Genomic DNA, 25,948 nt, shown 5'->3' on the forward strand with positions numbered 1-25,948 from the left:
AAGCTTTGTTCGTAAGTTCTTAATTGGCCTAGTTGGTAAAGGCGCTGGGTAGACCATAAATTTGTTCACGGTGACTAAAGTTTGAATCCCGCGAATGTAACATCAAAAATTAACGAAGGAGAAACTCGAGCTGTGGACTACAAAAACCCCAAAATAAGAGAATATGGAGGAAATCGAAGGGTCAGACCTTAGAAAATAGAAAATTTTGAAATTTTCATTCGGATCATGTATGATCAAGCATGGGCGCGTAAAAATTTCAGTAATTGTACTCGATTTATCTATGGCCTACGATCGGCCAAAGATAAAAAAAATCGCGTCGTTTCGGCCCGTAACCGGCGCCCCATAAAATCGCGGCTAGCCAGTATGACGTCATAACCTTGTGACGACTTAGTGTAAAATCCGCAGAAACCAGTCAAAATGACGTTTTGAGACACTTCTTACACCTATGCTCCAACTCCCATTTCCTATTAGCCTTTAACAAAACCCAGTCGCCGACAACCAATAAGCATGGAGAACGAATATTGCTTCAATAATTTTATTATTCTTCAAGCAAGAGAATAAACAAAAATGTACATCTAGTCTTCGGGGAAAAATAAGAGAGAGGTGGATAAAATGAAGATATTAATGGGAACGCATTGTTTAAAAGGAATATGGAATATTAGCTCACCTATATTACCAAAACTCTCTAAACGGAATAACTTGTGAACTGGTAATGAACTATTGGATTTTAAGACTTCGCCCTACAATGACAAATGCGCATTAATTAACACTTTTCAAGTACACAATACTGCTAATTAAATGAAACAACATCCAGACTTCACAGCTATAAAAGACTATAAAACAATATTATCAAATATTCTAGCTGAAACAATGCGCAATTATAAAAATACCTAATTTGAACAGACAGATGATTTGTGAGATCCGTTGTCGCCTCAATCCGCTTGTTCCGGAATCCGGACAGAATCTGCATGAAAAAATAAAGTTAGATATCGGTCTTCAATAGGAATAGTTGCCGATCGTAAAGAGCAGCGGCGATCGCGCACAAGGGCGGCGTAGACAATTTTTTATATTGCGTTGAGCTTATTTAAAATAACAATTTTTGGATATATGAATCCTGACCCCTACCTGATGACGTCATCCAAAAATTACGTCACTGCGACGTCACAATAACGAAATACAGCTTGCCAAAGTATAGCGACGGTCACCCGTAATGGCGCCTACGAATATGTCAACAAACTCAATACGTCAGCGACAAATTCTAAAGAGGGGCGCGGCTTAAAATGTTTGAGAACCACTGCTATAGAGTTTCGTTTGAAGAATATTATATGCTTGGGTAACAATAACTATCGATTTGCAATTCAATTTCTCTAATCCATCTTGTGGATTAGTCATGAAATAAAAACTGGGGTTCTCAGTCTATAGGATAAAATTAGCGCCGGGGGGTGAACCGGGTAAATTAGCAATCAAGGAATTTTAACGTCAAAAAAAATTTGATTCAACCCACCAAAAAAAGCAAAACGAGTAGCGAGAGGAAGCAGCGCTGGCAAACAACTTATTCTGACAATCGTATATATATATTTGAGTTTTATACGCGCTATCATCAAGTATTTATTTGGTAATAAAATCTGTCACCGCGGGCATTTCCGAGCTTTCTCTCACTACAGAGGTAGACCGTGTTTGTTGGTTACAAACTAGCGTATTATATAAAGTGTATTATATACAGCCATAACCATATGCCCGGATATGACTCTGTTATTGCAACACAGGAAATAATAATGACACATCAAAACACATAAGCATACTAGCATGAAGGGACAAAGGGACATTAAACCTACTATATAAGAGGGACACTGCTAAGGGACATGTCCCTTTGTCCCTTACTATATACAAGGTTATAAATGTCCCTTTGTCCCTTACTGTATACAAGGTTATAAATGTCCCTTACTGTATACAAGGTTATAAATGTCCCTTTGTCCCTTACTATATAGGGTTTTTCAGCCGGCTTTAGGGCCGCCACTTACCTCTTGAACGATTCGTCTGAAGTTATTAACTAAAAACCCAACCACCCTTCCATAGTCATAACAGTCCTAGTGAAGGGACAATTGCAGATTTCTACATTTAGTGCATTCTGCACCTTGAAGTTCTTGTAGAAAGCTTATAAAATTGGGAAAAAATAGGACTGAAATAGAAAATAAAGTAACTGAATTTTGTCACGAGACTGTTCACAAACGATAATACTCAAAATGAAGTACGCATTTGACTAAGAATGTGCTGGTAACTGATTAGCACTATAAATATTTTTCCTTATTTTATTGTTTCAGAGAAGGAAACTTCTATAGGTGGATAGTATATACTTTAAAATTTATTTATTTAGCGTTATTGTACGTGGTATTAAAGCCTACAAGTACCTAACCTTAAAAGCTGAAGAGCGAGTTGTGCGCAACTGCCTGATAAACCTGAAGAAAACTGAAACCAGAGTTGTTTACGCATAACAAGGAGAAATAGGCAAAGGGAGGAAGTATTTGATGATTGTGGACCTCAAGCTGAAGCACGCGCGCATCTCCGGCAGGGTTTCAACACGATGACGAATAAGTCATGGGAATCTTTAAATACTCCGATGTAGGTTTGAATTATGTGGGGTTAAATTATGTGGAAGAGGATCGTTGGACTCCTGGTTTCTCTCTTGGACTCTTGGAGGTGATTCACGTACAACTGTTTCGTAATACCTCCGCCATTAAGCTCATGCATCCAAGACTAAGCCCGATAGGCGATATGGACTGATCACCGGACGAGAAGCCGTGGTGTCCACGTAATCAAGCCGTCTGACGGATTTCCTCTCCACTGTGATAAATATGGAAAGACAAAAATATCTACACTTACTTCAACAAACTCTCGATTCGTGAAATTCGCTTTCACCTTATTCGCTTATTCTCGTTTTCAGGACATAAACTGCATGATAAAATACAAGTTAAAACTATGGAATCCGAAATATTCCAGTCCAATTAAAAACGCCTTTATGATTTCAGCAAAAGCGAAATGACCTCCACCAATGTTATTTTGCATTCATTTTTATTTCACTCTCAACACATAGATGTCTATGCCGGTACAGATAGAATGTTTAGGCTTGGAATAAATGATTAATTAATTAATTAATTTCAGTGTGAATTGAATTCAATTTATGAAACACGGCCACTTGCAACGAGTAAGAGTAATTTTAGAGCAGTGTTCCAACCTTTATCGTTAAAACTTCTCTTCGCCTTTTTTGGAACTTTTATTTTTTGACTTGGTGGATCATGCGCACTCACACTTTTGTACAATTTAAGTGTGTTATAATTATCCATTATAGTAATATCAATAATGAAGAAATGCAGAATAGAAATAATAATAAAGAAATGCAGAGTCTATGATTAAAAAGTTAACCTACCTTGATTATGTTGAGACACGCCGGAGAAGCCACACGCCGGAGAAGCCGTACCTTGCTCCACATGTTTTCCACAAACATTGGATACTTTCAAGCACTGATTGACAATTTCTGTAGCAAAATAAAACCACTGTAGAAAACACTGTACGTTGAAAATTTTTGAAGGTAATTTAGATTTTCTTTAATTAAATTGTTTAATCCATACTTGTTTTTGTCTCAGACGCAGCGGAAATACTGCATTAATTTCATAAACAGTTTTCAGCTTTCATTAAATACATTTAGGACTGATTGCACACTACGATTTCGGTAACACAGACATCGGATTCTGATTATGCTCGTAAGTATTATTAAAAAAAATGAATTTTGAAGTTTATTTTAAAAATAAATCATGATTCGAATTGCAAAAAAATATAATTACTTACATATTTATTTTTATTTGAGACGAATCGGAAAGTCACTCCTCTTGCTTCCCAAATGAAAACGTTTCCTTTTTCGTTTGAAGAAATTTAATCACCTATTTAAAATTTCTGAAATATAACAAAAAGAAGATACTAACAAGGAAATGAACATGAACAAAAAACAACATAATAGCATAACGACATGTACAGTTCGCGTCCAATAGTATTGAAACCAACAACAAGTAATTACCCCGTCTCTATCAGTTGACTGTTGATAAAAACTCACTTGTACTTACCATGTCCAGCTATGTCCGAAGATTCGTCTCCTATCCACTTTTATCTGCACGTGAAAACGAAAATTGGAAGGGTAGGCCAGTAGTGGAAAACTACGCAATTTTAATTGCTACACGAGACAAAAAATAGGACCTGGCATACTTCTTCTTCTTACAAAGGGTGAATTACTTATTGCTTAAGACAGATTTTCATCTTACTTATTTTATTGCCTTCATTAACAAAAACACTCGCAATGGTTGACGGAAATCTTACAAGGGTATTGGTTTTACAAAATACGAAAGTTACAAAGAATGAAACGACTTTAACCCAGACTGCAGATGCGCCGTCATCAATATCAATTTAATACTTCATACCTAACTGGATAAATGTTCATTCAACCGCATTTCCTCCAGCAGATCCCGATGCCAACAATTCCAGAATTTGTGATCCAATTCCACCCCAGATCAATAATTTTAGGCCTAATATTAGTCTAACTGCATTAGTAAACATAAACTGTAAAAACATATAAATTGCCTGCAAAGAAACGAGAAAAGCTGTAAATGAAGCCAAATCATTTATTAATTTCCGTTAGAATAAATGAATTTGTCAAACAGCCGAAACGACGAATAATTGAAAGACTATTCAAAATTGGAAGACTATTCAAAATGTAAATCTGAATGCACAATGCAATAAATATACGTTTCTCAGCGCAAGAGCCCAGTAGTATAAAACCTCCATATGTAATCGGATTCATGTTAAGAGTAATATAAGAAGCCAATACAATGACACTGACGGAATCTTTAACACTTGGTTTGACCAAGATCGTATACTATATTGCCATACGGTTGTGCACTTATAAATAAATTAACAGTTACCTTATTAATCCTTGATCGCCTCTCTTCAACTAAACTTCTGTGAGTCTTCGAGTCAGGAATTTGGCAACAATAATCGCTTTAATACTATGTTATGGCCTAACTGTATTATTATTTAGTTTATCTTTAGCTATTAGTCCATGTATCTTTCGTTTTCATTCCACCTCGACAGTCCCACTTGGTAGACAATTGAATTGTAACAAATTTTCAATTGTTACTTTTCAAAAATTATCGAATATGCAGAATTAATTTTTGATTGTATACTTTAACCTTCAAGGGAACACAGGTATTTTTCCACCTGCATAAAATAATGATTTCATATTCTTAAAACAATGAGATCATCGATATTCCCACGAAATCTATGCTATTCCAATTTATTTTGCTATATATTTACACTACATTTGACCTTAATTACTGCGCCGATGCTATAAACCGGAAATATTAATATTGCTCAACCAAAATTTCTCCTATCAAAAACGAAACAAACTAGTTTCTGATTGGTTAAAAATAAACCTTTCCGAAAAAGTAATGAATAAAGATAGAAAATTTATCCACGAAACGGCAAAATTCCAAAAGCCTTCAAATAACCCAACTTAACCCAAAATAGCACAGACAGAAAAGAGAAAAAAAGTGGGAAAGGTAGGAAATATAGGGGGCAACCCCCGCAACTATCCCATTCAAGGATTCCCAATAGAACACATATACCTTCTGATTAATATATATATATATGCTTTATATCGGAATACAGATTATAGAAGTCTAATATATAACTAAAGTCGTAAGTAGTCGACGGGACTATCGGATAAGTATGCAGATAGAAGACCATTCATAGCAGCAACACAACTTTCTACGTTACAGAATCAACAATTGTAGATTAAACATAGGTTTAACTGCATTCATATAACGAAAAGATATGGAAGAAGAGAACGCTACTTGTGCCCACGTAAATTCTTGACATGACAAAAAAGATTTGGATATAAACTACAAAAAAACCGTTGAAATAATTTGAAAAATATTGAGCAAATAATATTACCTGTACTATATCCATCCCAACACAACCGCATCTCTGTTGAGTTTTTAATTCATCAATGATGTAGATCTTATTTATGAAATGGTCCAAGCATCATTGCACAGCCATATCTTACCAGGGGTCTTTGATTCAACACAAGTATACTCTCAATTCAAACTAGTGTTATATTATGGCCTAACTGCAATCCATAATTCATTGAATATATGTTTAACCGTAGTTTTTGTTCCGCTCAAGCAGTTTCCGATGTCAACATTCGCATCTTGTTTACGTTCAGTCAGTTTGCATAAACAAGATCTGAAATATGTAACATGGCTAAGATGCACTATATTGGTTGAATAAAAGCTAACACAAGCTAAGAGCAGAAATAGGGCAATTCGTATATATGGAATATATCCAAAGCGTAAATATGAATACGGTTTTAGGTTTCTTACTTGTTCTAACTTGAACATTTCATTGTTCTCGTTCGCCTCCATTTGTTTACGCCGTCGTCTTTGATTCAATATCTACACACTAGGAATCATTTAGTATTACGCTATGGGCTAACTAACTGAAAGAATGAAATTATCTCTAATAATCATTGCCGATTTAGATTATCTCACCAATTTCAGATCTCAATTCCACTTTGTAGACATTTGAATCAATAATTGTAGGCCAAAGCTTAGTTTAACTACATTAGTACAACTATGAAAAATGGCTGAAGATACGCGTTGGATTATGAAAAAAATACCGACACAAGTATGCACATAAACCATTAAACCGAAAAAATTCGCAAACATGAAATCAGTGCTCACCTGACGGCGTCAACTTTGAAAAGACCGCCTGAGCGCAAACAAATTTTGACGTGGCAAGAAAAAAGTTTGATTATAATAAAGAAACAAAGAGGGTGGAGGAGACCGCAAAATGAAGATGCTTTTTCATTCGTTATTAGGAATCACATGTCTAGGTGACGTAAGAAAATAGCAAAACAACAAAAAAATGATGGAACATGCTGTTTGTCGCATTAACCTTTTACCACTACAGCCATATAACAATCTAAATACATCTTATTCTAGAGTCTAGCTAGACAATATTTAATATGCTACATTATTGAGAAAAATAATAATAAGCAGAAAGATATTCTACCGACGTCATGATGAGGACAGCAGGAAAAATCACGCTGACCAAACATACAGCGATAATAACAAAATCAGACGATTTTTCTTCATAGGATGCTTATTCAATACTTGTCGCATCGAACAAGACCCTATGCAAGCATCCACAGATACCCCACGATATGCTATGAGTTACTCTCAAAACGTTTAAAACGTGCTGCTACTATTCTGACATGCCGAAATCAAATATTTAAAGTTTCTTCGCAGCGACCGTATTTCGTCACCCCTAACCTGACACCACGCAACGACCGTATTTCGTCACCCCAAATCTGACATGCACCGACCGTGTTTCGCCACCCCTAACTTGACTCGACGACCCTATTTCGTCACTCCCATTTTGACACACAACGACCGCATTTCGTTACCCCTATACTTGCTTTAAATGTATTAGACGTCCAATATCGCTGTATTAAAAAATAAAAAGATAATTGTGCTAAATTAAGTTTAAATACTGAACTACCCTTGACTATGATACATTTATATTTTTCATAAAATTACCGGAATATACGCTATGTTTGGTATTATATATGTCCGGTTCAAAACGTGCTGCTACTATTCTGACATGCCGAAATCAAATCTTTGGTTTTTTCGCAGCGACCGTATTTCGTCACCTCCAATCTGACACGCATCAACCGTATACCGTCACCCCCAATTTGATACGCAACGACCGCATTTCGTCATCCCTATTTTGACACCCTCAATATGACTTTTGTGCTACCACCCCTGTAGCTTATTTCCAGCAGCCTGGTTGTACAGCGGGCGCTCCAGAAGTGTGTGTACCAATATGAAGGTAACTAATTTGTCTACTTTACATCAAGTTGTGTAAACATGTGGGTTATTCACTTGGCTAACACAGACAGACCCCGAACTCATAATAGAATTAAAAAGGGAAATCGGTATAAAATTATGGCTTAACCTTTATTATTGCATTGGATTTATTGTTGCAGTAACCAACCTTGTGAATGTTTGCCTTTCACATTCAATAGATAAGGTTTTGTATGAAAGGTTTGCTAGCTTCAGGTGCACAATGCTTATAATATGTCCCATGTGTGAAAGTGCTCTGTAAAATTGATATTTATCATGGCCAAGTATGAATGTGTATATTATTTTTATTGAGTTATTAATGATTAAAATGAAGCATTTTGTCAGTCTGACATAGCCCAAGATTATTTACTTTTGATATTCCGAACTTTTGCATGAAACATACCGTAAGTTTATTTCGACTCCATAATCAGCATAATAGACGATAAAATAATTGATACAAAGTAAATAAAACTGATTAGAGATAAAAATCTCCTCATAGTGTAGTATGGGTAAGAATAAGAAGGTCTAAAACATACAGATTTCGGACTATGTTACGTTTACATATGTGACTACTGTGCAACAATTGAATTAATAAAGATAATTTTATCACAGTACTGAATAACAATTCCCACTAAATGGACAAGATTCGTTCTGATCCGTTACCAAGTCTCCAAACCATTAATAAACTAGTCCTAGCTGTTCTAAACGTTGCGCACAAAGCTCATTTTGTGTCTCCAATCAAGTCTCCACAATTATATATTTTTGCTTCCATTCTAGCCATAATCAAATTATTTCCAAACCATAAACACTACTATGATATACCCACTGTAATACTCTGTACAAAAACAAATAATTGATTGATTGATTTTTATTGGCATTACAGAAATGGCAAAAAAAATTCATGGATTTGTCACTCAAAATAGCAATCGGACATTTAGTTTATGAAAGCAGCAGACACATCAGGTGTTCTATAAAATTATGAAAAAATGCAGTAACAATTGATTTGTTGGATTTCATTGGAAGGGACGGACTTGATTGTATGATAAGCAAAGTGATTATCCAAAATTCTGCATAGTACACAAATAGATTACTATTCAGTTGCTGGGTTATTTCTTGGATATGAAAAATTAAATAATTGGATATGATAATGTGTAAATCTGATAGGTACAATCTTGCGGTCAACATACAAATTTCAACCACATAATTTGATGAACAGTGAGAAGCGAACGTAAGATAATAGTGAGAAGCGAACGTAAGATGTATGATTTAGCAAGTCATTCAGACAAAGGAAAAAACAGTTGTAATTCAGGACAATGGTTTCAAATTTCAAAATAAATTGAAATTGATGTGAGGAATCAAATTTTGAACTTGTAAACAATTTTGTAAAAAGGATTTTTTTACTAATTCAGCGCTAGAGTCTACTATTCTCAGACTTTACAACCCTGGATCTCTATCCATCTAATTATGGAGAAGTTTAGTGCTAAGTTAAGGTTTTTGAGATGGAACCTTGGGTCATTAACCACCTAATTGTGAAAAGAGGAAACAATCAAGCAAAAAAGGCAATAATTTTAGAGTCCGTTCATTTCTCCTAACTAGACAACAAAATCCATGTCAAAAATTTAAATTCAATAGATGAAGGGTCACAATATGAACAAGGTCAGGACTTGGCTCAGGGACATCGCACTATTCTACCAGGTATATCCATATAAAAGATATATATAGCACAAATAGTATTAGTAAATTGATGTAATTCGTCACACAATATCAGTATGGGCGTTTCCAAATGTAGGGGGTGTTAGATATTTTGTTAATAGTGATAAAATTATTTGTAACTTATAAAAATGTGTTACGTATTCGACCGATCATCTTCACCGGCCACTTTCTGAATATTCGAATACAATTTTCATTTACGTGAGAAATGAAAGTATGGTGGCACACCTGAAAAATTAGGGTGGTGTTTGGATTTTCAGGAGGAGGGTCTACAATATTACAAAATACATATTTCTGCTATGTGCGCTTATCTAACCTGAATTGGTAAGAGAATGCCATCAAGTTTTATATAATATAGTGATTAATGTTCCAGGCAAATGTCGCAGAAAGGTCATGGAAAACTGAAAAAAACTATGAAATATTTATCCGATTTTATAACACTCTATATCTTGGTCATTATGGCAGATACACACTGAATATGCGCAAATCTGCCAGTGATTCTCTCTCCAAGCATAGACCAATCTTCAGGTATTTCTTCATATCCTGTACCAGACTTGTTTCCGATGAAATAGGTGGAGGTCTGTGAATTCTGACTGGCTGGAAGATACACACCAGGACTTTCTAGAGTGAATGTGATGAAGTAGTCGCCTCTAGCAGGTTGGAATCTGAAAAACAAACAAAAAGTTTTATAAATTAATTTCATTTTTGTGGTTTCCAACTTTCTTATCGAAAGTTATTAATTACTATGAAATGTGAAATCTCACGAAATATTAATAATTTATCTTGGGGCAATTTACATACATTTAAAAAAAATTAAGCTAAAAACTTATATTTAAATAAAATCAAAGCCAATAAAGATCAAAATGACAACATTAAAGTTATTGAAGAAAGATACTAACTGGAGGTTGACCAGATCCGAAATGAGTCCTTCTTGTGGAACTGAGAATGCTTCTTGACCTTTATACGTGACCTTTGCACTCTGACCTTGGACCACATTCAAAGTATTGCCATCTCGAAGTGCCAGAGTAATATCTCGGATCAGGTACGCCCCACCTCCACCACCGCGGCCATGGAAACGGATCAATAGATTTCCACTGGCTGGCCAGCATACATCATTGTCGATCATGACTCTGAAGGTTCCAACCAAATCACTTTGCCTGTATAAAAAAAATATATAGGGTGTCCATAAAGTCACAGATGTATTAAATGAAGTAAAAATAAAAAACAACAAACCTGGTTGAGATATATTGGGAACTGACTTCATAACTAAATTGAAATTGTAAAGGGACTTTATCGGAACTCTGTATACAATTCGATATAAAATAGTAGAAATATCTGTACTCCTGTAGTATGTGTACAAGGTTAGGGTTAGGCAATAATTTTATTCTGATTTTCCTTATTTTAGTTCTATTATGAGTTCGGGGACTGTCTGTGTTAGCCAAGTGAATATCTCCCTGCCCAAAGGTTTCAGTCCCTTTACAACTTGATGTAAAGTAGGCTAACGAAATTAGTTACCTCTATATTAGTACACATACTTCTGGAGCGCCCAATATCACTGGATTATAGAGAGGGAGGTAATAAGACAGCTTAAACATTATTTGAATTTTGGCAACTTCCTTGAATTTTTATCCCATGTGTTCGTTGTGTATTTTCATTTTGTGCACCATGGCATAGTTCAAAAGAAATTCTCTTATCTCACCACACAGCAAATCATGGCATCTCGTCTTATTACCAGTCCATGTCAGGTGTGATGATATTTAACCGGTTATTCATTTCAGATGCATGGATTAAATGAATTCAAATCACTACTTGAAACTGCAGTATGGTTCACCTAACCACCGATCTTTCACAACTTACGCCATCATCAAAGTCCCTTATTTGGGCCAACTAACTGGTTACCTTAGTTGGACTGGTAGAAAGAGGCCATGCTTTGTCATGTCTTGTCTAAAGCTTGATGTCAACTTTTCCCTCTTCAGGGATAATCAAAAATAATTCAACTTTAATTCGTCGATGTGGCGCATCGCGCCAAGCATTGGGAATACACTCGCCACCGCACCTCTGATTACCCTGCGTGAGTTTGCAGGTTCGAATCCCATGCAGGGATAGTTATGTGCGAGAGGATAGCTGGACTCCTCGCCACCGTAGGATGGTTCATGTAACCGCTGGTGGTTACAGCCTCCTCCACCATCAAGTCCATGCTTCGAAAACAAATAACTGACAAACTAATCCAATACCCAATATGGACTGGTAACCAGACGAGAGGCCGTGGTTCGCGATATGATTACCGGTAAGTCGTACGGCTTGCCTCTCCCTCAGGATAAATATGTAAATTCTATGTCTGGAGCCTGCTATCGACTTTCCTTTTTCCAGGGATAATCAAAAAAGAATCCTACTCTTCCAAACCTACACAAATTCAGAGACTCCTTTTGGAGGTTCTTTCCTCAGTGTTCCATCGTTGATACCGAGCTGAAGATGTGGCCACCATATGTCACCAGCAGAAACAGGAGGGGGTTCGCTAACATTATTTTCAATCATGAAATTCTTGTAGGCTGCATTGCTGACACTGTCAAATACTTCAGGAATTGGAAGCTGAAATAGAAAATTGATTTTAACAACTACTGTAGGTTGGGGCATCTAATTAGGTGGCTTTTAGCACTCATGTCCCCCTGTTTATTATCCTAGTGATATTTATAGTGGTATTTTGATAGGTACATTCTAAATCTCGTTATGTTCAAACAATTCATGCACAAAAAAAACAAAAACGCCCTGTGAAATAACCTTATCAAGCAATGAACTAGGAAGAACGGAGAGTCTTTTTAAAGTGAAAAGTAAAATCAGTTTTGCGACTTGCATTGTGGCCCCCCCAACTCCTCTGTGGCCCCATTTGGGGGGCCAAGGGCCCTTTATTGGAAACTGCTGCCATATTGGTTATTGTAGAATCTCGAAGGTTAATATAAATCCTGATCTTCCCTTTCTTCCAAGAACGTTCCGAGGAGGCCATTGGGTCAATGCCCTTGAGAATGTCGTCTCCGCATTTCTGGGAATTCAATATGATATCACAATGGATATTTATCTATAATAAATTACTAATTATAACATGACCTTTACAATTTTTGAGCGCTCCCTCTCAAAGAAATCCACCGATTTCACATTACTGATATCTTAGAAATAACACTATTTTTAATATCAAAGAATACCTTTACATCCAGTGTTCGCTCTAAAAATTTTTTATATGGAGCAAATGTTTGTTTTAGTGAGTAAGAATATTTTAAGGCTGAGGTAACAGAGCCCTAAACTTTGTGAAATATTATGGCATTGGAGGCTCGGTTAAAAATAGCCGTTCCAAATGATTCCAACGAAATCAAGATACTTGTACGTAGCAGGAAAGTGTGTGACATCACAATGAACAGTGGCAACCCAAATACATGTGAAAGAATCAATCATGTGAAAGAAACATGGATTGAGTAGTCTTGCTAGGCGCGAGAAAATATGACAAGCGACGCTTTGAAAACGTAATGTTGCAAGCGCTTGAGGTTGAGTTTTCAGTGCGCAAATGGTTTGGTGTTAGTGCGCAGGGATGGCCAATTCGAATAAAGTATTCGAATGTATTCGAATATCTCATTATTCGAATATCGGAATTCACGTTCATAAGAATATCGGATATTTGTGTGACGTCACACATTTTCGACGCCGCTTTCAAGACGTTTCCGTTGAATGAAAACATTCTCGATAGAAACTTGCGCGCGATTGTTTTTATCACTCATCAGCGTAACGTGTTATTTAGGCCCGTAAACGCTATTACGATTGTGTTATTTTCTCTAAAACGAAAATTTTCCACAAATTTGTTCCACGATAACGATAACATTTATTTTATTTTTGTTGCACGGAATTGTGAATCTGGTAAATACGTTCATAGGCGGCGAGTTTCTAAAGACAACGCAACTTTTTGATTGAAAAGCGGCAATTTAAAATACTGAAAACAAAACCGTAAACAACATAAGTTTTATTGAGTCCCGCGAAAATTTAAAAAACGCTTTTCTAGGCAGTGAAAATCACAAAATTTCGTGTGCCTCTGGCACACATTATGTTTGGTCAGCGTTTAGGAACGTATCGTCACTGAGGGCGGGATTTGCCTGATTATCCATTACTTTAAATTGCCGTCAAATATTTTCGGGTTAACACGATACAAGGTTTGAAACGCGACTTTTTCCCTTGTTGTGAGAATGTTATATTATAATTATTCTGAGGTATATTCAATCAATTTTATTGTGATGAAATAAATTTTACTCTGAGATATTTTACTCTGAGCATTTCGATCGAGCGGAGTCACTGTTAACAAGTACATCTAAATATTTGCCGAATTCGCAAAATACGGATAAAAACAATATTTAATCGGACAGTTTACCTCACGTTTTTATTTTTATGGCCGCGGACTGGTATATAAGAGTGGTGAGGATTTTATTTTGTCGACGCAACCGCAGTTTAAATTGAAGACAATTAAATTAATAAGAGCAAGACATTTTAAATATGCCCGTGTTGGTCACGAATTCATCACTTTGCACAACAGAAAAATATATATTTGTTGTTATATTATTTGTTGTAAAAGTCGACTCTTTTAACAGGTGGCATAATCGCGGCGATGAATATGTATTTTTAATTTACTGCTAAACTTTATATGTATATTCATTGTATGAAATGAATTATTCTCTACACTTAACAGGATTTTATATAATTGTTTGAGATTTTTCTAACGGCAATAACGAGTTGGCAAGATTGCAAAAATACATATTAAAATTAAATACATCAAGCAGTTTATCTCGTAATTTTAGGTCACAGATTGCCGTGGACCGAATAGTAATGTTTTTTTTTGACGTAAGAAGAAGCAACCGCGAGTTATGTTGGACACATTAAATTAATATACAAAGATATTTTAGAATCTCGTAGTTGTCATGGATTGAATATTTTACGTAACAGAATGATCATTATACGCTGACAAGACGGCTCTTTTAACAAGCGCGGAATCGCGGTGGGTGTTACAGGCGGCAATGAGAATTTCCGATTTTGAAAATCCCGGCTGCGCGCTGGCAGTGGTGGTCATCTATTCTCTACTAATTTATTTCTAACTCCAAACACAACAATATGTTACACATAATAACAATAAATATACTGGTAGGTAGTAGAATACTCTGGGCTTAAATATTAGAATTTTTAAAGGCAGAATGGATTTTCGATTGTTGTTGCCTGTATTGCCAATAAATTTTATTACTCTCAGAAAATTTTCACAATTATCTGAATACAAGTAGTATTTTTGTCAATTGACTCGACTGTTATCGTAATATCATGGTACCAATGATAGAAAGCGTCAGACAACTCCTTGGCTATCTTTTCATATGGTCATTTGTACAAAGTGAATAATTTTAATGAACTGACTGTGTCACAAGTTGCTATTATTTTTTATTAATAGCTATAAACTATCAATTACTTTGTGTACATATACTGTTGGTCTGTGGCTTCATTCTGATATTTCTATTGAAGCTTATTTCCTAATTTACTGGGTTTTAATCAACTAAAACAAAAATGTGTTATTTTCGATTTTAGAATGTATTCGGAATTCCAGATTCGAAAACATTATTTTAGAATGTATTCGGAATAGTTTAGTATTCGGAAATGGCCATCCCTGTTAGTGCGCAATGGAGCGGTTGTGCACCTTAGAGAGAACCTTGCTTACATCAATGGTTACTTGTCTACATTCTTAAAAGACAACTCACCTTTTCACCTTTATAAGTGATAGGAGTACTGAAAGGATACCCCATGATTCTTTTGTCAGGATATTCTTCTCCTCTTGCTCCACAGTAACTCATACTCCCGCACGTTGTTCGAACTCCAATGCTATCAATATCATTGTCAGTTGCAATCACACACAGAACATAGTCTTCACCGGTCTAGATAAATTGATAAAGCATTAAAATTTGATTTATCACTCATAACTTCAAACCACATCAATCTTTATTTCTGAGTCAATGTATGTGCCCTTGCTTTGAGCAAAGTTCTGCTTTTCAGAAGTGTGTGTACCAATATGGAGGTAACTAATTTTGTTCGCCCACTTTACATCAAGTTGTGTAAAGGGAACGAAACCTATGGGCGTATATTCACTTGGCTAACACAGACAGTCTCCGAACTCGTAATAGAACTAAAATAGGGAAAATCGAAATAAAATTATCGCCTAACTTAAATGTGTTAAAAGGCCATCTTCGACTTTATTATTTTATTTATAATTCACGACTTTTGCTAGTATCCTGTTTGGCTTTTTTCTCACTATGATTTAATTTTTAGACTCACTCCCCCAGAGTGACGCTGCTCGATAACCTTCACTGGTTTATCGCGCCTCTCTTCACACTGAAATTATTGTTTTATATGTGCTTCGTAGTTATTTTTGTCTATTGTGTACTTTTGGTATGTGATAAAATAAACTACTGACTGACTAACCCTAACCTGGTACACACCCTACGCGAGTACCCTTCTGGTTACCGGTCCAGGCCAGGTATGAAGTCGTAAACTAGTTCGGTAATTGTTCCAGTGAAAATATTCTCTAAAGAGAATAAACTTCTGGTATTCTGGGATAAATTGTTCGAAATTACTTTGGCAACTTACTTTCATGATATTTAAACATTTTATTTTACCTTCTTTCCTCTGGGTAGAAGCATAGTATAAGGCCATCCACATTCACAAAAACCACCAGCATCTTTCACAAACGGACGTTCAAAATCATCTTTCATATTCTGAGGGAGTCTCTTGATAACTGATGAATGAACATCTTCTCTGGTGAATGCCATGTTGTCTTGGCCGGCTTTCAAACTAAAGTTGAGATGAATACAGTTTGCTGGGTTAGCATATAATAGATTAACCCAGAAAACTAAAGATTATAACCAATTTTGACACTAAATGTTTCACATATAACATTCATAAATTGAACAACATTACCGCATCAAAAAAACTCCCAAGATCTATCGGCGTTCAAGAAGTGTGTGTACCAATATGGAGGTAACTAATTTTGTTCGCCTTCTTTACATCAAGTTGTGTAAAGGGACTATATCCTGTGGGCAAGGTGTATATTCATTTGGCTAGTTAGTTATTTGTTTTTGGAAGCATGGACTTGATGTTATATTTGTTCATTGCAACATGCATACATTATATATCAAAAATTTTAAAGTAAGAAAAAATTCTATTTTGAAAAACTAATTTTCACCTGCACACAAATTTGTCCATTTCAATCCATCTTCTCCTTTCTGTTTGCCTCTTCTTCGGGCAGATGAAGATCCGAATTGTCAGGTTGATATCTCCATCTGAATAGTGAAGTATATTATTAAACATGAATTACAGCAGGAACTAGTATAGTTTAAAACAATACTAAGGTAATTTGAATGCGCATTAAGCTATATAAATTAATGTCCAAGCAGTGCCATGACAGGTGAACTCGGGTACGCATAGAATATAATGGTGACACCAAATAGATGGTTTAATCTTATAAAATGAATTCACAATTACGATACCTTGGTTTTGTTTATAACAACCTTCATATTAGTACACATACTTTTGCAGCGCCCATTTTTGAACCTGTTTATTCAAAATATTGTGAAGGCCTTTTCATCCAAGTAATGAATATCTCTATCCCTCTCTCTTTAATACTCACCTCTGCTACCTGGTCCATTATTTCGTCTCAATCTCAAGTGATAATAAAACTTCTCATGAGATAATTTGTTATCCCATTCATATTTCTTAGTCGGAGGTCCAAGGAAGGTTTTCAAGCAACTCTTTTCCTGTGAGGGATTGGCCACCCATTTCCCTCCTTTCATTCTGAATTGGAAGAGATTTTTAATGTGTATGAAATGAGAGTTGGTATACATAATGTGAAATGTTTTGGGGTGATAAATATACCAGTTACAATCGGTTGATTGATTTGAAAAAATATTGATCGTTGATCGTTGGTTAATTAGTTGAATATCATTAATCTGGACTGGTAACCAGACTTATGGCCATGATGTGATTAATCCTACCCCATCTGTCTTCAGTATAAATACAAAATCCTTTTTCCATATTCTCTGATCGGAAAACATGTTGAAATACAGATTTAAAGTTATTAAAACGGCTTGTGAGGTTCAAAGATTGCCTTCATTACATTTTACTCTGTGAACCCAGGCGGGTGTCTGTAGAACCCTGGTTAATTAGTCAATACCCTCAACTTGGACTAGTAACCAGACTTTATGAAATGGGAGCCATGATGTGAATAATCCGGCCTTATCTGTCTCCAGAACAAACACAAAATCTTATTTTATATGATAACGTACTGATCAAATCCTTGAGGAAATTTCTCATCAATGGTAATAATCATGTCATCAGCCGTTATAGTTACAGGTGGTCCATCATGACCAAGTTCTGATCTGTAATATTCATTATTATCATGCCAAAGATTATCAATCTTCTTGTGCCATCGGTAGAAAATTGGATCGCGTACAGCGGTCGCTGTGTCATTCATATAGCTTGTTGCCTGTATAAAGAGGAGTGAATTTGTACGAAATTTATGACCAAGCCTTGAATATGCATCTCAAGATGAGAAAATTAGATTCATAAGCAGGTATGAATACAGACAAGACGTCGTGTTAATTGTTAGTAAGACACTTTCCCTAGCCCTTCAGATTCCCCTGCTTAGGTAGGCAGGTGAAAGTCCAACACGTCGGTAGTTTATTTTTCACCAAAATGAAAATACACTAGATGCGAACAAGAGCTATGAAATGAAAAAAACATGAAAATGGCATTTCACTGTAACCATTAGTGACAGCACGCGGCTGACTGAGTGTAGTCAGCATAAAAAAGCTATTCAAGAACTTTCTTTAAAATTATTAAATTACTTTTTAGCCTGTGTGTTCTGGTAGAAGCCAGGTTCGCGGGCATATATCACAAGACAGTTAATAATAAATAGATTAGAACTATACGCACATATGGATTGGGTGCTCCCGTAGTATCTGTAACAAGATGGCGCACAACCTGAATATAGTATGCATACCAGGTTAGGGTTAGCAGGTTGTGCGCCCTCTTGGTACAAATGCTACAGGAGCGCCCTGGATCGTTGCCATTTTGTTAATATGGCAGCAAACTCTAGACCAGGGGTTCTCAAACTTTTGGTGTTGCGGAGCCCTTGAAAGGTTGAATATTATTCGCGGAGCCCCAAAATGAATGTAAAAATTGTTACTTTCAGATTAATATTCCTGAGCAAGTTAAAAGTACTTTAATTATTTTAAATGCTGAACCTTTTTTAATAGGGTTAACACAAGTCATAAATAAATCTAAATTTCATACTAAAGCTGTAAATTTGACACTTGACGAACATATTAATATATTAGGGGTCGAATCTTTTATTTTGACATTTTTGGAAGACTTAAAAGGCGCTAATAACGTGCGCGAGTTCATTTTGTTACAATCGCCCATTTTTTTCGTCATCATGGCGTGATTTAATTAAACATCTTTTCGCCGGTGTTTATTTAACTTTTTAAATTTATTAATTATAGGCTTAAATTTATTTAACCCTAAATCAAAAATTTTTCCTTGGCATATACATGTATTGTTACACAATGACGACGTTAATTGCTTTTTTGTTCTCGTGGGAAATTAAGAGTTCAATGTGAAAAATATGTTACCATTTTATAGTCATCGGCGACGAAATGCTAAAAATAATAATTAATAAAGAGGTAAATCCGCAACTCAAATTTCTTGATTGAAAAACGGCATTCTGAAATAATAAAACTGAAACTTAAAATGCAAGATCACACGTTTGGTTTCAGCAGACTCACATCAGATTGAAAACGCTTTTATAGACATTGTAAATCACAAAATTTGGTGTTATGTTAGGTTTTCATCGTAGTAACTGCGAAATCAAAACACAGTCAATTGTGCGCGCGTTGTACCTTTTTATCCCATTCTGAAACTACCGGCGAAGCCGCACGCAATCAATTGTGCGCGCGATCCGCGATATACCTTTATTTCATTCTGAAACTACCGACGAAGCCGAATGCAATGAAATAAATTTAATTGTTCGTATTTTGCCCAGACATTGTGATTTTTTAAACGGCGATATCTTGCTTAAAAATGATCCCAAGTGCGAAAGAACAAATCAAGTTTGACAAATCCCAAGATCGCAAAAATACGACTCCAATTTATTTATAGTTGGCAGTTTATCACATATATATTTTATGTTATTTTAGAATAGTATTCTTTCATTTTAGTAATCTTAATAGTAATCTCAAACCAAACGTGAGTAACGATGAGCACAATTACATTATAAAGACGAGACACGTTAAATGCTCGCATCGGTCATGGAATGAATATTTTACGCAACAGAAATCTCGTTATGTGTCTTTTTAATCGCGAAGAATGTTGCGCGGAAATTTCTGATTTCAATTTTGAACCACCTTCCTCTTAAGAATCCTGGCTACGCTCCTGCTTATAAATAATGTCATTTTTTGATTCCGTATTTACCATATTTCGAGGCTATATTGTTGTCAGATTTTATCAAAGTTGTGATTGCTTCTTTGAACAGTTACAAAATTTTGAGTCAGTATTTTGAAGAGTAATCGAATAGCTCGCGGAGCCCCTGGGTTTCACTCGCGGAGCCCTGGGGCTCCGTACGGAGCACTTTGAGAACCTATGCTCTAGACGATAGAAAACCTTATATGAGTAATAAACCCTATTCTGAATCAAATATCCAACTCACTCTTGGATTAAGACCTGTAGATCCAAACACTCCATGTCCAGAATTGTGAAAACTTCCGAATTGGTCTTGATAAATCCCTGACGATGGTTCTAAGATGTGACCGGACCAATTTGGTGTCATTTCAACTCTGGAGTAGAAAATTATGAACGGATTAGAATTACTATACAATTCAAGAGTCCTGCTGCACACTAACACTAATGTATACGCATATTATGGTATTTTTATTCCTGCTACAGCCTCCTTGAACTACACACATACCAATCCACTATCGCAAACTCATTGAGAGTTAGGGATTGAAAGTTAGTCTCGCACAACCTCTACTGATAGTAGTATTAAAATTACATTTGAAAACTTCCAGCTGAAAACCGAGCTTAGAGCCCATTCCTATAAAACAATAAGTGGTTAACAACTCTGGGTCAGTGCTGGTAACTGGATGAGAGAACATGGTTCCCCATTGCTTGGTACAGAGGATAAAATTTGCATAATTCTCACTCATAAATAGCATGAAAGAACTCACCACGCCAAATACACTCAAAGTCCATGCATTTGGAACAAATAGCTGGCTAACTAACCCCATACTCAACGTAACCTGGTAACCGAACGAGACGCCGTGGTTCGCCATCTGATTAAGCCGTCTTATCAACTCCCCCCCCCCCCTGTAAATCCCAGCTTATCTAAATATAACATACCCCCTCGCCACTTCTCCAGTACTCAGTGCTTGTCTATAAGCTCCTTCCATCCATCTGAATTTTTTTCTTGTATTCTCAGGCCATTGAGAATTTGGACGTGGAGCATACCATCGGAATTGTCTGTCATTGTGAAATTCCAGCCCTGCATTGAAGGTCATAGCCACCTCATCATACGACCAAGGCTGAAAAAGGATTAAGATAGATTAGATCTATAGCTAACTTTTAGAATACATACCTCCCATGACCTATTACAAAAGTTAGCAATGACATTTTTTGTTTGAAGCTTGAGGCAAAATCACCGGTACTATTATAGTATGTGTAGTACCCAGTTAGGGTTAGGCCAAAATTTTATTCCGATTATTAAATTTATCAGATAGATCAGATCAGGGAATCGGTGATTTCCAACCTTTTTTGACAAATACCCCCTCGACCTGTTATGAAAGTAGGACATGACATTCTGCTGGAGCCGAGGCTGGAGCTAATGATTAATTGGTGCTCCCGAAGTATGCGAACCAAGATGGCGGACATCGGAACGTAACATGGGTAACAGGTTAGGGTTAGGCGATAATTTTTTTCCAATTTTCCTTATTTTAGTCCTATTATCAGTTCGAAGACTAGCCAAGAGCCTCCCGTATTATTTATAGCTGAAATTATGGCCCAACCCTAACCTAGTAAACATATTACATTTCGATGTCCGCCATCTTGGTTCGCATAATTCGGGAGCCCCGATTAATTTTTCACATACATAGTTTTCTAATACTTCATACAAAATATAAAATCTATCCTTTTCGGCTCATATTTTTTCCCTTAAATTTCAGTTCTAATATTAATTTTATGAATGCAGATATTGAAAAGTATAATTTGAAATTTGAAACCCTTATATCACAGTTTCAACTCCCGCTTCCAAGAAACTAAAATTGGGCCGATGTTTAGAACAATGCCCTGTCTTCACTATACCCAGGGCTGCCATCTTTATGATCCCAAAATAAGGACATCAGGGAAACATAATAATAGGACAACAAAGAACAAAATGTAATGAAAAAAATGTAATCATGCCAGTGCAACCCATGTCTAATCATAATTTGCACTAAAACGATTTGCTCCAGAAGTTCTTTATTCTTAGGTAATATCTGTTTCATATGACTGTAGCTCACTTTCTGAGTTCACTTTCACTTGTTTGATTATATTAAAATTAGATTGACAAACATATTTTGATTCAAGTTACACGAACTGATCTTTGACGGTAGGCCGATGTTTAGTCATTGTGGCAATTAATTTGTTGTTATTACATCATGAGGTTCTAATATCATTTCTAGCAAATCAATCATTCAAATTGACCAACTTAAGGTATCAGAACCTATACCCCTAAAATATAACAAAAATAAGGACACATAGGGACAAATCTTAGAAATAAGGACGTTATGGCAGCCCCGACTATACCATAAAATAAATATACAGATTCTAAGAAATCTTCCACTAGACAAAATTTAGCTCTAAAAAATTGTAACTCACCACTACAGGTTCCAATCCCCAAGATTCTCTTTCTGCATCATATCTGCCAAGTAATTGTGTGTGCATGTATCCAAACAATTCTCCTTGTCTCAGCAGATGTTTCGGTGCGCTTCCCATGATAGCGAGCTTTCCTTGTGCATCACGCCGCAGAAACTGGCTCACGATGTATACGATGTGGAAATGCCTGATAATAAAATAAGATTTTATTTTCACTAACAATGTCAATACTAACGTAGTATGTGTACCAGGTTAGTGTTAGGCCATAATTTTATTCCGATTTTTCTTATTTTAGTTTTATTACGAGTCGAAGACTGTCTGTGTTAGTCAAGTGGATATATCCCCCAGCCCATAGGCTTCCGTCCCTTTACGCAACTTGATGTAAAAGAGCCAAACGAAATTAGTTACCTCCATATTGGCACACACACTTCTGGAGCGCCACAATGTCAATACTAACGTAAATAATAACAAGAGAGCAATGCTCAAATGGATAGGATAGGATTTACATATTTATCCCGGGGGAGAGGAAAGCCGATAAGACGGCTTATCCATATGGCGAACCACGGCCTCTCGTCCGGTTACCATTCCAAGTCGGGTATGGGATTAGTTATATTGTTTGTTTTTCGGAAGCATGGACTTGGTGGTGGAGGAAGCCGTAACCGACCAGCGGTTACGTGAACCACCCAACGACGGCGAGGAGTCCAGCAATCTTCTCGCACATAACCATCCCTGCATGGGATTCGAACCTGCGAACCCACGCAGAGTAATTAGAGGTGCGGTGGCGAGCGTATTCCTAACGCTTAAATGTATGGATACTGTTCCCCTATTGTCCATTAAAGTGTTCCCCCGTGTCCTATTAAAGTGTTCCTCTGTGTCCTACAAAAGTGTTCCCTATGTCACACATTAGTGTCCCCCTATGTCACACATTAGTGTCCCCCTATGTCACACAATAGTGTTCCCCTATGTCACATATATAAGTGTTCCCGTATGTCACATATATAAGTGTTCCCCTATGTCACATATATAAGTGTTCCCCTGTGACATATATAAGTGTTCCTTTATGCCACATAAAAAGTGTTTGAATTTGAATATGGCTTCAAAGTTTGATTAGAAAACCAGCTCAAAAGCATTTTTCTGTGAGTTTTCAATAAAAAAATTTTTGATTTCCAACATTCACTTATTCATATTAAAGAGCTCGAAATAAACCAGCAAAGCCTCAGTAAAATATAACAATTGCAACAAGACTTTAAGGATATTGGAAAAATAAATAAATGGAAATTGCAAAATAAATAAAAGTAGCATGAACTGAAAATAGAAGCTACCTGTGATGGTAATTGAAATCAGCATCACATCTCCAGTAATTCATCCAGTCTTCGTTTGGTTGACCATCTCGTCTTGTTACAATCATTGCTGCATCTGTCTGTACTGATTTGTCTTTATCCCGAGGTTCGGGATATCTGAAATTGAAGATGAGATTGAGTATCATGCGTTTAGTCTCATAAAATGAAATGTTCCCGCTTCTGAATATCTTAATCATTGACATTCAACAATCAAGTCCTAATAATTATAAAAATAAGACATAAAAACTTGAAAAACATAAAGATACTTTCTTTATAATAAATTGGATAAAATACATTTTACAAGCGGTTATCTTTTTCATCCCAATAATGTAAGAGATTATCACCTCTGAGCAGGTAAGCACCCAGTTGTTCTCAGGACGACCCAGGCTATTTCAATGTGAATAATCAAACAGTGTTGCCACATTAAACAGCCTACATGTTTAATAGCGTAAACATAGGGCTATATCCATTGGCCTGTCTTATAATAAGAAATGATACAAAAAATGAATGCAACATGGGTAATCAAACTTTGTTTTGTACATATAGCTTCCCCTATGAATCGTTTGTGATCTCGTTTATTAACACTCAGGCCAAATTAGGCTTCATGTTTGTCAAGCCATAACCTAACTGTTCTTGTTGCATTGTGATAGAGATTGTTTCAAGTCTTGTATCAACTGTTTTTTAAATAGATATCCGAGTGGTCACCTAAATCTTTTCTTATATGTAGTGAAACATATTTTAATTAAGGACTGGTAATGTCAGTTCTCACTTCTCAAGAGAAGAACATACCAGCAACAAACACACTAAGTTTCTCTATTTGATGCATTTTTACTAGATTAAAGACTAAACCAAGCTATGTTGTAAACAGCGTTAAATACTCACTTGATTCCAGCTCTCTTTGCATCCATAGAGTGAACAATGAAAGCCTCCAGAGCCCATCTTAACACCATATAATTCACTTCCCTTCCTTTCTGTAGTTTGTCAGCGTAAGTGATTGTAGCAAGAAGACTTTTAGTCTCGCTGTATTTGTTGAAAAGCATTTCCACAATTGTAGATGCCATTCGAAGTTGCGGGACATCAAAATTGCTGAATGGCCTGTAACAAGAAGGTGAAATAAAATTAGCCAGGTAATAACAAATCAATAAGAAATGTGATGCTAAATGTGTATGCTAGGTCTCACGGAGTGCGTGATGATTAATAAGCATTTACTCCCGGAGTATGTGAACCAAGATGGCAAACACCAGAACGTAGTACGTGTACCAGGTTGAGGTTAGGCCACCACCATAACTCCTTATTTTAGTTCTATTACGAGTTCGAGACTAGCCAAGTGACTCCCGTAGTATTTGTACTTGAAATTATGGCCTAACCCTAACCTGGTACACATACTACGTTCAAATCTAGCACAGTATTCTAAACAAAATGATCTGGCACAAAGGTATTTATAATATTCTATTACGAGTTCGAGACTAGCCAAGTGACTCCCGTAGTATTTGTACTTGGAATTATGGCCTAACCCTAACCTGGTACACATACTACGTTCAAATCTAGCACAGTATTCTAAACAAACTGATCTGGCACAAAGTTATTCATAATATTCAGACTATTTATTTCACTTATAACATTCACTTAGTAATCTTACATTCCCAGACCAATCCCACTAAGATCAGATTCTCCATCTCCATCAGTAGTTGGAGCCCAAGTCAACACAGTCTCTACTTTCTTCTGAAGATATCCTGCTGCTTTTTTATCCTCAGGGTCGGCTGAAATCAAATCAAAGATTAGAGAGCTACAAGAAGAAGGAAAGAAATAGAATTTAAGCTTACAATCCTTTACTTGACAGATAAGTCCATAAAAGTAAAAACAATATTCAATCTATTATTTCAGGCACGCACTAGTGTGCTATGTCGCACCCTCTGGGAACCGCTAGCATAATAGTTAAAGTGTTAGACTTAATTATGATGGCATAGGCAATGCCAAACAAGCCTT

General features: G+C 36.2%; 1 protein-coding gene and 1 long non-coding RNA gene across 3 annotated transcripts in view; both read right to left on the bottom strand.

The window, feature by feature from the left end:
* Positions 1–657: 657 nt before the first annotated feature.
* Positions 658–6,004, bottom strand: LOC120329635 (uncharacterized). Of its 2 annotated transcripts, none has more exons than XR_013479639.1 (7): positions 4,968–6,004; positions 4,467–4,605; positions 4,116–4,159; positions 3,844–3,948; positions 3,425–3,532; positions 2,881–2,949; positions 658–964 (listed from the first exon to the last, which is right to left on the bottom strand). It is a non-coding gene; the product is annotated as an uncharacterized LOC120329635 (long non-coding RNA). The 2 variants fall into 2 exon arrangements; XR_013479638.1 differs by having other exon boundaries at positions 4,467–4,626.
* A 2,798-nt stretch (positions 6,005–8,802) lies between these two features.
* Positions 8,803–25,948, bottom strand: part of LOC120329438 (uncharacterized) — a 31,863-nt gene continuing 14,717 nt past the window's right edge. The window contains exons 15-28 of the mRNA XM_039396064.2: positions 25,602–25,722; positions 24,845–25,057; positions 23,945–24,079; positions 22,626–22,809; positions 21,114–21,295; positions 20,425–20,551; positions 18,005–18,204; positions 17,350–17,513; positions 16,906–17,002; positions 16,340–16,514; positions 15,428–15,601; positions 12,067–12,248; positions 10,559–10,816; positions 8,803–10,324 (exon numbers count right to left, since the gene is read on the bottom strand). Of these exons, the coding sequence (XP_039251998.2) occupies positions 10,102–10,324; positions 10,559–10,816; positions 12,067–12,248; positions 15,428–15,601; positions 16,340–16,514; positions 16,906–17,002; positions 17,350–17,513; positions 18,005–18,204; positions 20,425–20,551; positions 21,114–21,295; positions 22,626–22,809; positions 23,945–24,079; positions 24,845–25,057; positions 25,602–25,722 (2,435 nt within the window). The 3' untranslated portion in view covers positions 8,803–10,101. The remainder of the gene's footprint in view (positions 10,325–10,558; positions 10,817–12,066; positions 12,249–15,427; positions 15,602–16,339; positions 16,515–16,905; positions 17,003–17,349; positions 17,514–18,004; positions 18,205–20,424; positions 20,552–21,113; positions 21,296–22,625; positions 22,810–23,944; positions 24,080–24,844; positions 25,058–25,601; positions 25,723–25,948) is intronic.

Source organism: Styela clava, chromosome 12, assembly GCF_964204865.1.
Source record: "Styela clava chromosome 12, kaStyClav1.hap1.2, whole genome shotgun sequence".
Classification (NCBI taxonomy): Eukaryota; Metazoa; Chordata; class Ascidiacea; order Stolidobranchia; family Styelidae; genus Styela; species Styela clava.